The sequence below is a fragment of the Trifolium pratense genome, linkage group LG7 (genome assembly GCF_020283565.1).
Source record: "Trifolium pratense cultivar HEN17-A07 linkage group LG7, ARS_RC_1.1, whole genome shotgun sequence".
Taxonomy (NCBI): Eukaryota; Viridiplantae; Streptophyta; class Magnoliopsida; order Fabales; family Fabaceae; genus Trifolium; species Trifolium pratense.
In genome coordinates, this window is record NC_060065.1 from 14,535,456 (window position 1) to 14,552,021 (window position 16,566).

The 16,566-nt window shown below is 32.1% G+C and overlaps 3 protein-coding genes across 3 annotated transcripts; all 3 read left to right on the plus strand.

The window, feature by feature from the left end:
- The first annotated feature begins 3,304 nt into the window (after positions 1-3,304).
- On the plus strand, positions 3,305-5,338 carry LOC123895918. Its single transcript, XM_045946384.1, has 3 exons — positions 3,305-4,297; positions 4,732-4,872; positions 5,090-5,338. Exons 1-3 carry the CDS (start codon positions 3,437-3,439, stop codon positions 5,336-5,338), a joined length of 1,251 nt encoding a protein of 416 aa, XP_045802340.1. The 5' UTR covers positions 3,305-3,436.
- Positions 5,339-8,138: 2,800 nt separating this feature from the next.
- Positions 8,139-9,115, plus strand: LOC123895919. The gene is made up of 2 exons (XM_045946385.1): positions 8,139-8,867; positions 9,053-9,115. The coding sequence occupies exons 1-2, from the start codon at positions 8,139-8,141 to the stop codon at positions 9,113-9,115; spliced, it is 792 nt and encodes a 263-aa protein (XP_045802341.1).
- A 3,323-nt stretch (positions 9,116-12,438) lies between these two features.
- Positions 12,439-14,472, plus strand: LOC123895920. The gene is made up of 3 exons (XM_045946386.1): positions 12,439-13,431; positions 13,866-14,006; positions 14,224-14,472. The coding sequence occupies exons 1-3, from the start codon at positions 12,571-12,573 to the stop codon at positions 14,470-14,472; spliced, it is 1,251 nt and encodes a 416-aa protein (XP_045802342.1). The 5' UTR covers positions 12,439-12,570.
- Positions 14,473-16,566: the final 2,094 nt, after the last annotated feature.

Here is a 16,566-nt window from a genome sequence, read left to right on the forward strand (position 1 = left end):
CTATAGATAGGTTTTATAAATATAATTACTAATGTAATTTAAATATAAAAAGAAAAAACAAAAACATATTGCTACATCGAACAAGTCATAAAACAATACTCAAAACAGTTAATTTGTCCAAGAAGTGTCGTGGCACCAGTAATAGTTTTACCTTATGACCTCAAAGCATGAAGTTCGAATCCCTTCAGAAATAGTTGTCAAATGATCACATACACCACTTTAATTAATGATAATTTCTTCTTCACCAATATTTTTAATTTTAAAAATTTCTAGCAGTAAATTTATTTTTCTTCACCAGTATTCTTTAAACGTAATATATATGTACATTTTTTATTAACTCGATGGTTACAGGTAGAGTTTACAGTTCCGCCAACTAATGGTAGAAACAACGCTCCTCATATTGAAAAAGCAAACATCCCAATGGAAAGAGGTGGTTATCTCATCTACGGCACCGCTCATATGCATAGAGGTGCCATTAATGCAACTTTATATGGACAGGTAAATTCATTTTATATAAATAATTATTTCATTTTTCTTATATGTACATATAATCTTTATCATTTTAGATGGCACACATGCTTCATTAAACTATGTGTGCTTGTCATGTTTCTTAAGCAATATAGTTTATTCTTTCTATATTATGGTAAAAATGTCATATATACTTTTAAATCATCCTTCATCACCTCTAAACATGATAATATTTTGATTAATATAGGATGGAAGAATTTTGTATACTTCAAAACCAAAATATGGAAAAGGGAAGAAACCAGGAAATGAGAAAGGCTATGTTGTCGGGATGTCAGGAAGTTATCCAGAATTAGGTTCAACCAAGATTAAGGATGGTGAAATTGTGACTATAGAAACAAGATACGAAAGTGGCTTTAGAACTGGAGCTATGGGACATATGTACATTTATTTAGCACCCTAGTTTAATAAGGATGCAACTTAAGGCTATTTTTCATTCATTAATCTTAAAACAAACACTAAGAACTACAAAACTTGAAACTTTATGCGTTTAAATTTGTTATATTAAAAGTGCAATTTTAATATTGTACAAATTAAAACAAGAAATCTTTCTTTATTTGACTAAAGGACCTAAAATAGACCGTGATTTTAATTTTTCTCTACTTTATTTAAGACTTCACAATTGAAGTTCTAACATGTAGTTATAGACATCTCATCTTCCAAAAGTACTTGCTACCTAAAAACATAATGTATTTTGCAATAAAACTCAGCAACATAGAATGACAATAAAAATCCTTTAAGATGTTTTTAGCCTTCGCCATGTGTGAGATATAGGCAAAAATCCACTCCAAAATATGAAGTCATTAGATACATAGTTAAAATGTCTAGATAAACACTAAAATTCATAAAGTTCGAACCGTGCTAACTTTGAAAATTAGAACCATCAGTTGACACTTAAATCGGTACATAATGACCACTTATGCCTAAACCATAGTCTTATTATTGTGAAGTCAACGAATGATAATAACAGATCTTAACAATCTGTTTCTTTATATTCATGCATTCCGCAAGATGTATTTACTCAGGTACCTTAACCTGGTGCAGATCCAATGCGAACATACCCATTTCCATGAACTTCGAAAAATTGCACTATTATTATACATTTATTACATTATGACCTCCTTGAATATCTCCTACATCACCTGATGCATCTAAACACGCAACCCTGATTCTCTCCCAAATATCGATCGCTCAGTTATAATTGCGACAATGATGATTATAATGATTGAGATGATGATGATTATTATTATTATACTCCCTCTGGTCTTTTTTATAAGAAACAATTTGATGAAAAAAATTGGTCATTTTTATAACAAACAATCATTAAATTTATTCTTACAATTTCATTTCTACCCATATTAAATTGTATCAAATTAATCCATTCCAAAGCTGATCAATCCTTATCATGCGATACAAATAATAGGATAAACTTAATTGAAATAAATATGAATGGAACTTTGGAATGAAGCTTTGATGGTGAGTGATGTGTGGCTTAGGAACAGTTTTACCAAGAGCCCACAGTGGGCGCCAAATGTTTTCGCTAATATTCCAGAGATCTGACCGGCGTATTTGTATTATGACTCAATAAGGAAGGTCCCTAGTCCTATGCATCCCTAAGTGAATAAGGAGTCAGAGCCACATAGTTCTATTGGTGACGGGCGGTCTGATATTAGGTTTTATCAGTAGTTTGGTGAAAGAAGAACTACCCTCTCAACTATAGTTATACCCATATATATATATATATATATATAGAGTAAGGTGGGTAGTGGGTAAGGAGAGCAGATCCTCTCATGTCCAAATTGGACTGCAGGGGATGTAGTTTAATCCTCCACCATCTAATTTATTTTATTTGAATGAACAGTAAACAACAAAAAAGAAATGGAGGCTGAGATCCAACATGAGGGAATTTGGACATGAGAGGATCTCCTCTCGTGGGTGAGATAGTGGAGAGAGCCCTAGAGAGAAAATAGGAAAGTTGGAGATCATCGAGGAGGAAGGGATCTCATGTGTTCGTATTATTCCAGACATACATGTTGGTCCATGACCTGATCTTATCCATATCCACTTGGGATGGGTGATCAAGCTCACGAAACTCGCCTAATACATCTTTTAATATAAGGTGACGGGCCCATCAAGCTTAGTGAACTCGCCCAATACATCTTCTTTTTAGAAATTATGGCTACAAGTTTGAGTACTCCATTGATGAACTATAATGAAAGAGTACGCATCAATGATAAATCAAAAAAGTTTGCATCAATTTTTTTTACTTTACTTTTTACTAACATGATTTTACATTAAAGAGGATTGTAGTAAAATAGCTCAAGTAACTTAAGCAACAAGCAATATTATTTAAGTAAAATGACCACTAAAACCATGCATATTTTAGAGGTATCAATAGTCCCACCACAACCTAAATTATGACTTTGTTTGTTGAAAAAATAGATGATAGTAGATAAGATAGTAAATCGTTGTTGAACTTAAAGTGATAACATAGTTGATTGATCTTCAATTGTTTAGTAAAACTAGTGGTTAAACTAATGGATAAATATAAAACGAGCTAATGTCTGTCAAAAAAAAAAAATGAGCTAATGAAAGGTAAGATATTGTTAATTATTTATACTTGTATATATTATCCTTATCAACAACATCGTGTAAGAATCTAAATATGACAATATTAGCTAATATCTATAAATAGTTATATGATTTCTCACAGCACTTAATATAAACAAAAGACACCCTTAAACACCCAACAAAAAGATAGACTTTCACATCAGTTTGGATCAATTGGCCCAAGTCATGCCAGATTGACATATTGTTAAGCCTTTCAATGTTATAAAAAGATGCATAATCCACGTTCATTTGCACCAAAACAAAACTTCATCACCATAACAAAGAGAGAAAAATATCCACCATGGGGTTTATATGTAAAGGGGTAATATATTTTTCATCAATACTAGTGTTGCTATCAACAACAATATGTGCAGTTTATTCAGGGGCAGAATTTGAAAATAAAAATATAAAATCAGCTACTTTTATTTCTGAAATGTTTGAAATGGGTCCCGGGAAAGTCGCAGCTAAAACATTTTATGATGTTGAATTTCCAAAAGGTCATGTTGGAATCAAGAGCTTTGATGCTGAACTAGTCGATGAAGAAGGAAATTCCGTACCATTATATGAAGCATACCTACATCATTGGTTTGCTATAAAATACCAAGAAAAAGATTGGAATATGTCAAAAATAATCCCTAAGGATCCTATGGAAGGTGCCATTTACATTAGAAATGACGGAACGTGTAATACTTATATTCTTCCAATTTATTGGGGTTTGGGAGCTGAATCACGAGGAACAAAATCAAAAATTCCAGATCCTTATGCTGTAGAACATGGAAACCCTTCAAAAATTCCATTTGGATACCAAGAAAAGTGGCTCCTGAATCTCTTGATCATTGATACACGTGGTACAGAAGATAGAGAAGGTTGTACTGAATGTAGGTGTGACCATTTCAATTTGCCAACGAATTTTTATAATGTCACAGTTGGAATTGATGGAAAACCATTGGGATCAAGTTATAAAGGAGGACTCTTTTGTTGCCAAGATAATTTACAGTGCAAATTGCAAAAGGATTTTGAAGCACCTACGAGAAAGCTTGCCTTGAGATACAAAATAACATGGGTTGATTGGAATCAACAACAAATTCCTCTAAGGTTTTATGTACTTGATTCAACTGATCGAGTTAGAACAAATGGTTCCCAATTTATTCATGATTGTCAGGTAAACAAGGAATTGTTTGTAATTTTGTTTATGATATTTTTCTTCACATTTTTTATTAATTTATTTAGAATTTTTAACTATAAATAGGTTTTATAAATATAATTACTAATGTAATTTAAATATAAAAAGAAAAAACAAAAACATATTGCTACATCGAACAAGTCATAAAACAATACTCAAAACAGTTAATTTGTCCAAGAAGTGTCGTGGCACCGGTAATAGTTTTACCTTATGACCTCAAAGCATGAAGTTCGAATCCCTTCAGAAATAGTTATCAAATGATCACATACACCACTTTAATTAATGATAATTTCTTCTTCACCAATATTTTTAATTTTAAAAATTTCTAGCAGTAAATTTATTTTTCTTCACCAGTATTCTTTAAACGTAATATATATGTTCATTTTTGTTTAACTCGATGGTTACAGGTAGAGTTTACAGTTCCGCCAACTAATGGTAGAAACAACGCTCCTCATATTGAAAAAGCAAACATCCCAATGGAAAGAGGTGGTTATCTCATCTACGGCACCGCTCATATGCATAGAGGTGCCATTAATGCAACTTTATATGGACAGGTAAATTCATTTTATATAAATAATTATTTCATTTTTCTTATATGTACATATAATCTTTATCATTTTAGATGGCACACATGCTTCATTAAACTATGTGTGCTTGTCATGTTTCTTAAGCAATACAGTTTATTCTTTCAATATTATGGTAAAAATGTCATATATACTTTTAAATCATCCTTCATCACCTCTAAACATGATAATATTTTGATTAATATAGGATGGAAGAATTTTGTATACTTCAAAACCAAAATATGGAAAAGGGAAGAAACCAGGAAATGAGAAAGGCTATGTTGTCGGGATGTCAGGAAGTTATCCAGAATTAGGTTCAACCAAGATTAAGGATGGTGAAATTGTGACTATAGAAACAAGATACGAAAGTGGCTTTAGAACTGGAGCTATGGGACATATGTACATTTATTTAGCAGACCGATTACCAGACAATACAAATACACCTACTATGGCGTAGAAATTCTATATTTTATATGTCATCATGTAATTATGATATTTAAATAAACAAGTTATTATTAATCAAGTGGAAAAGTCATTAATTTCATGTGTATACTGCGAGTCTTTCACTTTCTAATCACACATACTCTTGAGGTTGTGTAACACCCTAGTTTAATAAGGATGCAACTTAAGGCTATTTTTCATTCATTAATCTTAAAACAAACACTAAGAACTACAAAACTTGAAACTTTATGCGTTTAAATTTGTTATATTAAAAGTGCAATTTTAATATTGTACAAATTAAAACAAGAAATCTTTCCTTATTTGACTAAAGGACATAAAATAGACCGTGATTTTAATTTTTCTCTATTTTATTTAAGACTTCACAATTGAAGTTCTAAAATGTAGTTATAGACATCTCATCTTCCAAAAGTACTTGCTACCTAAAAACATAATGTATTTTGCAATAAAACTCAGAAACATAGAATGACAATAAAAATCCTTTAAGATGTTTCTAGCCTTCGCCATGTGTGTGAGATATAGGCAAAAATCCACTCCAAATATGAAGTCATTAGATACATAGTTAAAATGTCTAGATAAACACTAAAATTCATAAAGTTCAAACCGTGCTAACTTTGAAAATTAGAACCATCAGTTGACACTTAAATCGGTACATAATGACCACTTATGCCTAAACCATAGTCTTATTATTGTGAAGTCAACGAATGATAATAACAGATCTTAACAATCTGTTTCTTTATATTCATGCATTCCGCAAGATGTATTTACTCAGGTACCTTAACCTGGTGCAGATCCAATGCGAACATACCCATTTCCATGAACTTCGAAAAATTGCACTATTATTATACATTTATTACATTATGACCTCCTTGAATATCTCCTACATCACCTGATGCATCTAAACACGCAACCCTGATTCTCTCCCAAATATCGATCGCTCAGTTATAATTGCGACAATGATGATTATAATGATTGAGATGATGATGATGATGATGATTATTATTATACTCCCTCTGGTCTTTTTTATAAGAAACAATTTGATGAAAACAATTGGTCATTTTTATAACAAACAATCATTAAATTTATTCTTACAATTTCATTTCTACCCTTATTAAATTGTATCAAATTAATCCATTCCAAAGCTGATCAATCCTTATCATGCGATACAAATAATAGGATAAACTTAATTGAAATAAATATGAATGGAACTTTGGAATGAAGCTTTGATGGTGAGTGATGTGTGGCTTGGGAACAGTTTTACCAAGAGCCCACAGTGGGCGCCAAATGTTTTCGCTAATATTCCAGAGATCTGACCGGCGTATTTGTATTATGACTCAATAAGGAAGGTCCCTAGTCCTATGCATCCCTAAGTGAATAAGGAGTCAGAGCCACATAGTTCTATTGGTGACGGGCGGTCTGATATTAGGTTTTATCAGTAGTTTGGTGAATGAAGAACTACCCTCTCAACTGTAGTTATACCCATATATATATATATATATATATATATAGAGTAAGGTGGGTAGTGGGTAAGGAGAGCAGATCCTCTCATGTCCAAATTGGACTGCAGGGGATGCAGTTTAATCCTCCACCATCTAATTTATTTTATTTGAATGAACAGTAAACAACAAAAAAGAAATGGAGGCTGAGATCCAACATGAGGGAATTTGGACATGAGAGGATCTCCTCTCGTGGGTGAGATAGTGGAGAGAGCCCTAGAGAGAAAATAGGAAAGTTGGAGATCATCGAGGAGGAAGGGATCTCATGTGTTCGTATTATTCCAGACATACATGTTGGTCCATGACCTGATCTTATCCATATCCACTTGGGATGGGTGATCAAGCTCACGAAACTCGCCTAATACATCTTTTAATATAAGGTGACGGGCCCATCAAGCTTAGTGAACTCGCCCAATACATCTTCTTTTTAGAAATTATGGCTACAAGTTTGAGTACTCCATTGATGAACTATAATGAAAGAGTACGCATCAATGATAAATCAAAAAAGTTTGCATCAATTTTTTTTACTTTACTTTTTACTAACATGATTTTACATTAAAGAGGATTGTAGTAAAATAGCTCAAGTAACTTAAGCAACAAGCAATATTATTTAAGTAAAATGACCACTAAAACCATGCATATTTTAGAGGTATCAGTAGTCCCACCACAACCTAAATTATGACTTTGTTTGTTGAAAAAATAGATGATAGTAGATAAGATAGTAAATCGTTGTTGAACTTAAAGTGATAACATAGTTGATTGATCTTCAATTGTTTAGTAAAACTAGTGGTTAAACTAATGGATAAATATAAAACGAGCTAATGTCTGTCAAAAAAAAAATGAGCTAATGAAAGGTAAGATATTGTTAATTATTTATACTTGTATATATTATCCTTATCAACAACATCGTGTAAGAATCTAGATATGACAATATTAGCTAATATCTATAAATAGTTATATGATTTCTCACAGCACTTAATATAAACAAAAGACACCCTTAAACACCCAACAAAAAGATAGACTTTCACATCAGTTTGGATCAATTGGCCCAAGTCATGCCAGATTGACATATTGTTAAGCCTTTCAATGTTATAAAAAGATGCATAATCCACGTTCATTTGCACCAAAACAAAACTTCATCACCATAACAAAGAGAGAAAAATATCCACCATGGGGTTTATATGTAAAGGGGTAATATATTTTTCATCAATACTAGTGTTGCTATCAACAACAATATGTGCAGTTTATTTAGGGGCAGAATTTGAAAATAAAAATATAAAATCAGCTACTTTTATTTCTGAAATGTTTGAAATGGGTCCCGGGAAAGTCGCAGCTAAAACATTTTATGATGTTGAATTTCCAAAAGGTCATGTTGGAATCAAGAGCTTTGATGCTGAACTAGTCGATGAAGAAGGAAATTCCGTACCATTATATGAAGCATACCTACATCATTGGTTTGCTATAAAATACCAAGAAAAAGATTGGAATATGTCAAAAATAATCCCTAAGGATCCTATGGAAGGTGCCATTTACATTAGAAATGACGGAACGTGTAATACTTATATTCTTCCAATTTATTGGGGTTTGGGAGCTGAATCACGAGGAACAAAATCAAAAATTCCAGATCCTTATGCTGTAGAACATGGAAACCCTTCAAAAATTCCATTTGGATACCAAGAAAAGTGGCTCCTGAATCTCTTGATCATTGATACACGTGGTACAGAAGATAGAGAAGGTTGTACTGAATGTAGGTGTGACCATTTCAATTTGCCAACGAATTTTTATAATGTCACAGTTGGAATTGATGGAAAACCATTGGGATCAAGTTATAAAGGAGGACTCTTTTGTTGCCAAGATAATTTACAGTGCAAATTGCAAAAGGATTTTGAAGCACCTACGAGAAAGCTTGCCTTGAGATACAAAATAACATGGGTTGATTGGAATCAACAACAAATTCCTCTAAGGTTTTATGTACTTGATTCAACTGATCGAGTTAGAACAAATGGTTCCCAATTTATTCATGATTGTCAGGTAAACAAGGAATTATTTGTAATTTTGTTTATGATATTTTTCTTCACATTTTTTATTAATTTATTTAGAATTTTTAACTATAGATAAGTTTTATAAATATAATTACTAATGTAATTTAAATATAAAAAGAAAAAACAAAAACATATTCCTACATCGAACAAGTCATAAAACAATACTCAAAACAGTTAATTTGTCCAAGAAGTGGTGTGGCACCGGTAATAGTTTTACCTTATGACCTCAAAGCATGAAGTTCGAATCCCTTCAGAAGTAGTTGTCAAATGATCACATACACCACTTTAATTAATGATAATTTCTTCTTCACCAATATTTTTAATTTTAAAAATTTCTAGCAGTAAATTTATTTTTCTTCACCAGTATTCTTTAAACGTAATATATATGTTCATTTTTGTTTAACTCGATGGTTACAGGTAGAGTTTACAGTTCCGCCAACTAATGGTAGAAACAACGCTCCTCATATTGAAAAAGCAAACATCCCAATGGAAAGAGGTGGTTATCTCATCTACGGCACCGCTCATATGCATAGAGGTGCCATTAATGCAACTTTATATGGACAGGTAAATTCATTTTATATAAATAATTATTTCATTTTTCTTATATGTACATATAATCTTTATCATTTTAGATGGCACACATGCTTCATTAAACTATGTGTGCTTGTCATGTTTCTTAAGCAATACAGTTTATTCTTTCAATATTATGGTAAAAATGTCATATATACTTTTAAATCATCCTTCATCACCTCTAAACATGATAATATTTTGATTAATATAGGATGGAAGAATTTTGTATACTTCAAAACCAAAATATGGAAAAGGGAAGAAACCAGGAAATGAGAAAGGCTATGTTGTCGGGATGTCAGGAAGTTATCCAGAATTAGGTTCAACCAAGATTAAGGATGGTGAAATTGTGACTATAGAAACAAGATACGAAAGTGGCTTTAGAACTGGAGCTATGGGACATATGTACATTTATTTAGCAGACCGATTACCAGACAATACAAATACACCTACTATGGCGTAGAAATTCTATATTTTATATGTCATCATGTAATTATGATATTTAAATAAACAAGTTATTATTAATCAAGTGGAAAAGTCATTAATTTCATGTGTATACTGCGAGTCTTTCACTTTCTAATCACACATACTCTTGAGGTTGTGTAACACCCTAGTTTAATAAGGATGCAACTTAAGGCTATTTTTCATTCATTAATCTTAAAACAAACACTAAGAACTACAAAACTTGAAACTTTATGCGTTTAAATTTGTTAAAAGTGCAATTTTAATATTGTACAAATTAAAACAAGAAATCTTTCCTTATTTGACTAAAGGACATAAAATAGACCGTGATTTTAATTTTTCTCTATTTTATTTAAGACTTCACAATTGAAGTTCTAACATGTAGTTATAGACATCTCATCTTCCAAAAGTACTTGCTACCTAAAAACATAATGTATTTTGCAATAAAACTCAGAAACATAGAATGACAATAAAAATCCTTTAAGATGTTTCTAGCCTTCGCCATGTGTGTGATATAGGCAAAAATCCACTCCAAATATGAAGTCATTAGATACATAGTTAAAATGTCTAGATAAACACTAAAATTCATAAAGTTCGAACCGTGCTAACTTTGAAACTTAGAACCATCAGTTGACACTTAAATCGGTACATAATGACCACTTATGCCTAAACCATAGTCTTATTATTGTGAAGTCAACGAATGATAATAACAGATCTTAACAATCTGTTTCTTTATATTCATGCATTCCGCAAGATGTATTTACTCAGGTACCTTAACCTGGTGCAGATCCAATGCGAACATACCCATTTCCATGAACTTCGAAAAATTGCACTATTATTATACATTTATTACATTATGACCTCCTTGAATATCTCCTACATCACCTGATGCATCTAAACACGCAACCCTGATTCTCTCCCAAATATCGATCGCTCAGTTATAATTGCGACAATGATGATTATAATGATTGAGATGATGATGATGATGATTATTATTATACTCCCTCTGGTCTTTTTTATAAGAAACAATTTGATGAAAACAATTGGTCATTTTTATAACAAACAATCATTAAATTTATTCTTACAATTTCATTTCTACCCTTATTAAATTGTATCAAATTAATCCATTCCAAAGCTGATCAATCCTTATCATGCGATACAAATAATAGGATAAACTTAATTGAAATAAATATGAATGGAACTTTGGAATGAAGCTTTGATGGTGAGTGATGTGTGGCTTGGGAACAGTTTTACCAAGAGCCCACAGTGGGCGCCAAATGTTTTCGCTAATATTCCAGAGATCTGACCGGCGTATTTGTATTATGACTCAATAAGGAAGGTCCCTAGTCCTATGCATCCCTAAGTGAATAAGGAGTCAGAGCCACATAGTTCTATTGGTGACGGGCGGTCTGATATTAGGTTTTATCAGTAGTTTGGTGAATGAAGAACTACCCTCTCAACTGTAGTTATACCCATATATATATATATATATATATATATATATAGAGTAAGGTGGGTAGTGGGTAAGGAGAGCAGATCCTCTCATGTCCAAATTGGACTGCAGGGGATGCAGTTTAATCCTCCACCATCTAATTTATTTTATTTGAATGAACAGTAAACAACAAAAAAGAAATGGAGGCTGAGATCCAACATGAGGGAATTTGGACATGAGAGGATCTCCTCTCGTGGGTGAGATAGTGGAGAGAGCCCTAGAGAGAAAATAGGAAAGTTGGAGATCATCGAGGAGGAAGGGATCTCATGTGTTCGTATTATTCCAGACATACATGTTGGTCCATGACCTGATCTTATCCATATCCACTTGGGATGGGTGATCAAGCTCACGAAACTCGCCTAATACATCTTTTAATATAAGGTGACGGGCCCATCAAGCTTAGTGAACTCGCCCAATACATCTTCTTTTTAGAAATTATGGCTACAAGTTTGAGTACTCCATTGATGAACTATAATGAAAGAGTACGCATCAATGATAAATCAAAAAAGTTTGCATCAATTTTTTTTACTTTACTTTTTACTAACATGATTTTACATTAAAGAGGATTGTAGTAAAATAGCTCAAGTAACTTAAGCAACAGGCAATATTATTTAAGTAAAATGACCACTAAAACCATGCATATTTTAGAGGTATCAGTAGTCCCACCACAACCTAAATTATGACTTTGTTTGTTGAAAAAATAGATGATAGTAGATAAGATAGTAAATCGTTGTTGAACTTAAAGTGATAACATAGTTGATTGATCTTCAATTGTTTAGTAAAACTAGTGGTTAAACTAATGGATAAATATAAAACGAGCTAATGTCTGTCAAAAAAAAAATGAGCTAATGAAAGGTAAGATATTGTTAATTATTTATACTTGTATATATTATCCTTATCAACAACATCGTGTAAGAATCTAGATATGACAATATTAGCTAATATCTATAAATAGTTATATGATTTCTCACAGCACTTAATATAAACAAAAGACACCCTTAAACACCCAACAAAAAGATAGACTTTCACATCAGTTTGGATCAATTGGCCCAAGTCATGCCAGATTGACATATTGTTAAGCCTTTCAATGTTATAAAAAGATGCATAATCCACGTTCATTTGCACCAAAACAAAACTTCATCACCATAACAAAGAGAGAAAAATATCCACCATGGGGTTTATATGTAAAGGGGTAATATATTTTTCATCAATACTAGTGTTGCTATCAACAACAATATGTGCAGTTTATTCAGGGGCAGAATTTGAAAATAAAAATATAAAATCAGCTACTTTTATTTCTGAAATGTTTGAAATGGGTCCCGGGAAAGTCGCAGCTAAAACATTTTATGATGTTGAATTTCCAAAAGGTCATGTTGGAATCAAGAGCTTTGATGCTGAACTAGTCGATGAAGAAGGAAATTCCGTACCATTATATGAAGCATACCTACATCATTGGTTTGCTATAAAATACCAAGAAAAAGATTGGAATATGTCAAAAATAATCCCTAAGGATCCTATGGAAGGTGCCATTTACATTAGAAATGACGGAACGTGTAATACTTATATTCTTCCAATTTATTGGGGTTTGGGAGCTGAATCACGAGGAACAAAATCAAAAATTCCAGATCCTTATGCTGTAGAACATGGAAACCCTTCAAAAATTCCATTTGGATACCAAGAAAAGTGGCTCCTGAATCTCTTGATCATTGATACACGTGGTACAGAAGATAGAGAAGGTTGTACTGAATGTAGGTGTGACCATTTCAATTTGCCAACGAATTTTTATAATGTCACAGTTGGAATTGATGGAAAACCATTGGGATCAAGTTATAAAGGAGGACTCTTTTGTTGCCAAGATAATTTACAGTGCAAATTGCAAAAGGATTTTGAAGCACCTACGAGAAAGCTTGCCTTGAGATACAAAATAACATGGGTTGATTGGAATCAACAACAAATTCCTCTAAGGTTTTATGTACTTGATTCAACTGATCGAGTTAGAACAAATGGTTCCCAATTTATTCATGATTGTCAGGTAAACAAGGAATTATTTGTAATTTTGTTTATGATATTTTTCTTCACATTTTTTATTAATTTATTTAGAATTTTTAACTATAGATAGGTTTTATAAATATAATTACTAATGTAATTTAAATATAAAAAGAAAAAACAAAAACATATTCCTACATCGAACAAGTCATAAAACAATACTCAAAACAGTTAATTTGTCCAAGAAGTGTCGTGGCACCGGTAATAGTTTTACCTTATGACCTCAAAGCATGAAGTTCGAATCCCTTCAGAAGTAGTTGTCAAATGATCACATACACCACTTTAATTAATGATAATTTCTTCTTCACCAATATTTTTAATTTTAAAAATTTTTAGCAGTAAATTTATTTTTCTTCACCAGTATTCTTTAAACGTAATATATATGTTCATTTTTGTTTAACTCGATGGTTACAGGTAGAGTTTACAGTTCCGCCAACTAATGGTAGAAACAACGCTCCTCATATTGAAAAAGCAAACATCCCAATGGAAAGAGGTGGTTATCTCATCTACGGCACCGCTCATATGCATAGAGGTGCCATTAATGCAACTTTATATGGACAGGTAAATTCATTTTATATAAATAATTATTTCATTTTTCTTATATGTACATATAATCTTTATCATTTTAGATGGCACACATGCTTCATTAAACTATGTGTGCTTGTCATGTTTCTTAAGCAATACAGTTTATTCTTTCAATATTATGGTAAAAATGTCATATATACTTTTAAATCATCCTTCATCACCTCTAAACATGATAATATTTTGATTAATATAGGATGGAAGAATTTTGTATACTTCAAAACCAAAATATGGAAAAGGGAAGAAACCAGGAAATGAGAAAGGCTATGTTGTCGGGATGTCAGGAAGTTATCCAGAATTAGGTTCAACCAAGATTAAGGATGGTGAAATTGTGACTATAGAAACAAGATACGAAAGTGGCTTTAGAACTGGAGCTATGGGACATATGTACATTTATTTAGCAGACCGATTACCAGACAATACAAATACACCTACTATGGCGTAGAAATTCTATATTTTATATGTCATCATGTAATTATGATATTTAAATAAACAAGTTATTATTAATCAAGAGGAAAAGTCATTAATTTCATGTGTATACTGCGAGTCTTTCACTTTCTAATCACACATACTCTTGAGGTTGTGTAACACCCTAGTTTAATAAGGATGCAACTTAAGGCTATTTTTCATTCATTAATCTTAAAACAAACACTAAGAACTACAAAACTTGAAACTTTATGCGTTTAAATTTGTTATATTAAAAGTGCAATTTTAATATCGTACAAATTAAAACAAGAAATCTTTCCTTATTTGACTAAAGGACATAAAATAGACCGCGATTTTAATTTTTCTCTATTTTATTTAAGACTTCACAACTGAAGTTCTAACATGTAGTTATAGACATCTCATCTTCCAAAAGTATGAAGGTGTGAAAACACAAGAAGGGGGCAGTTGAATTGTGTTTTAGTCAAGTTTAAAACTTTTTCAAGTTCTTAACTTAACTTCAACAGCAGCGGATAAATAACTCAATAAAACAAGTTCAGAGAGTGAGAGAGATCACACAAGCAATTTATACTGGTTCCTCTCACAAAACGAGAGTAGTCCAGTCCCCTTGCACTTCCAAGGGATTTCACTATAATCACACTAGATTACAACTGCTCAAGCACACAAGCAAGAGACTTCACCACAATGCTCAAGCACACAAGCAAGAGACTTCTCAAGTACAAATGAAATGAATAATAGAATGTATACAACAGCTCTTAATCAGAACCTAGAAGAACAAATACTAAATATTTGAACTAAAAGTGCAACAACACAGTTCAGAGGTTCAGAGCTTTGTATGAGGAATTCAGGGTTTGTTCGAGCGTGTTAATAATCCTTGATAATAATTACAACTGATTCCTTTAGTATATATATGACTAGAAAAGAGTCGTTGCAAAGAAGACCGTTGAAGTAGATAACCTTTTGTCTTCAAGCAGCCTGTCTTGATGCAGTTTGGTTGTATCTAAAACTGAGTAAGAGTTTCAGGTACTTTGACTACTGCAGAGAAGACTTTCCTTATTCAGCTAACACTACTGATGACCCACGTTCTCAAAAGAGGACAGACAGAAAGAGATTAGCTGTTCTGATCAGGCTTGAAAGGTCCTTTTCTTCATTGGTAGAAGAGTTGACTTGCAAAAGAGAATCTTTACAAACTTCAAGAAGATCATCAGAGTTTGATGAAGCTTAGACCTTAAGAAGTTCTGAAGACTTCATCGTCTGAAGATTACAACTTCTGAGTCTCACAATCTTCTGAACGCTTACAAACTTCTGAAGTCCTTATCTTCTGATCTTTAATCAGAGCTTAATTGAATCTAAGTCCTGCACACTTAAATTAAATTTTTAGTCCTTCCAATTGTTTATTAATACTTTGTTATCATCAAAACCTTAATAGATTTAGGGGCAAACATTTTTAAATTAATTTTGTTCCAACAATCTCCCCCTTTTTGATGATGACAAACATAAGTATTAATTGACAATTGTTGTTAAATCAACTTATCATGTTTCTCTTAGGTTTGTGAGGTTTGCAAGCTCCCCCTAAGATTGATACTCCTTAAAGCCTAAGCTTTAAGTTTTATCCATGATATTTTAATTTAGTATAAGATTAAGATAATTTGGAATAAAACAAATTTCATATCTTTCTTCAGAGTGAGAGGTTTGCAAGCTCTCCCCCTAAGTCTCATAAGGCTAAGTTAAAATTGCACTCTTAACTTATCCTTACTTATGAAATTTATTTCAGTTTCAACTTACTTAGTCTCCACATTGAAATACGTAAAACAACTTAAAAGAAACAACTTTTAACTTAACGGATAAAAGCGTGAGCGTGGTTTCAGCTTTGAAACTTATCACTTATCAATTAATGCGTAACTACTCCCCCTTTTGTCATTATCAAAAAGTAAAAAAATTTAGATAACCAAGACAGTCAAAGAAGAAGAGTGGTTGTTACAAAGGTGAATTTATTTCAAAAACAAAAAAACAACGCGCTAAAGGGTTTATAAAAGGTGAACGAGTTAACATACATTCTTCACACAAAAACAAGAATAAACAAGTATATCAAGAA

Excerpts from the sequence above, each read along its gene's own strand:
- LOC123895918 (XM_045946384.1), top strand. The coding sequence starts at position 3,437 with ATGGGGTTTATATGTAAAGGGGTAATATATTTTTCATCAATACTAGTG. Across the intron at positions 4,298-4,731 it reads AATTTATTCATGATTGTCAG|TTTACAGTTCCGCCAACTAA; the intron begins GTAAACAAGGAA and ends TTACAGGTAGAG. Across the intron at positions 4,873-5,089 it reads ATGCAACTTTATATGGACAG|GATGGAAGAATTTTGTATAC; the intron begins GTAAATTCATTT and ends TGATTAATATAG.
- LOC123895919 (XM_045946385.1), top strand. The coding sequence starts at position 8,139 with ATGTTTGAAATGGGTCCCGGGAAAGTCGCAGCTAAAACATTTTATGAT. Across the intron at positions 8,868-9,052 it reads AATTTATTCATGATTGTCAG|TTAATTTGTCCAAGAAGTGG; the intron begins GTAAACAAGGAA and ends TACTCAAAACAG.
- LOC123895920 (XM_045946386.1), top strand. The coding sequence starts at position 12,571 with ATGGGGTTTATATGTAAAGGGGTAATATATTTTTCATCAATACTAGTG. Across the intron at positions 13,432-13,865 it reads AATTTATTCATGATTGTCAG|TTTACAGTTCCGCCAACTAA; the intron begins GTAAACAAGGAA and ends TTACAGGTAGAG. Across the intron at positions 14,007-14,223 it reads ATGCAACTTTATATGGACAG|GATGGAAGAATTTTGTATAC; the intron begins GTAAATTCATTT and ends TGATTAATATAG.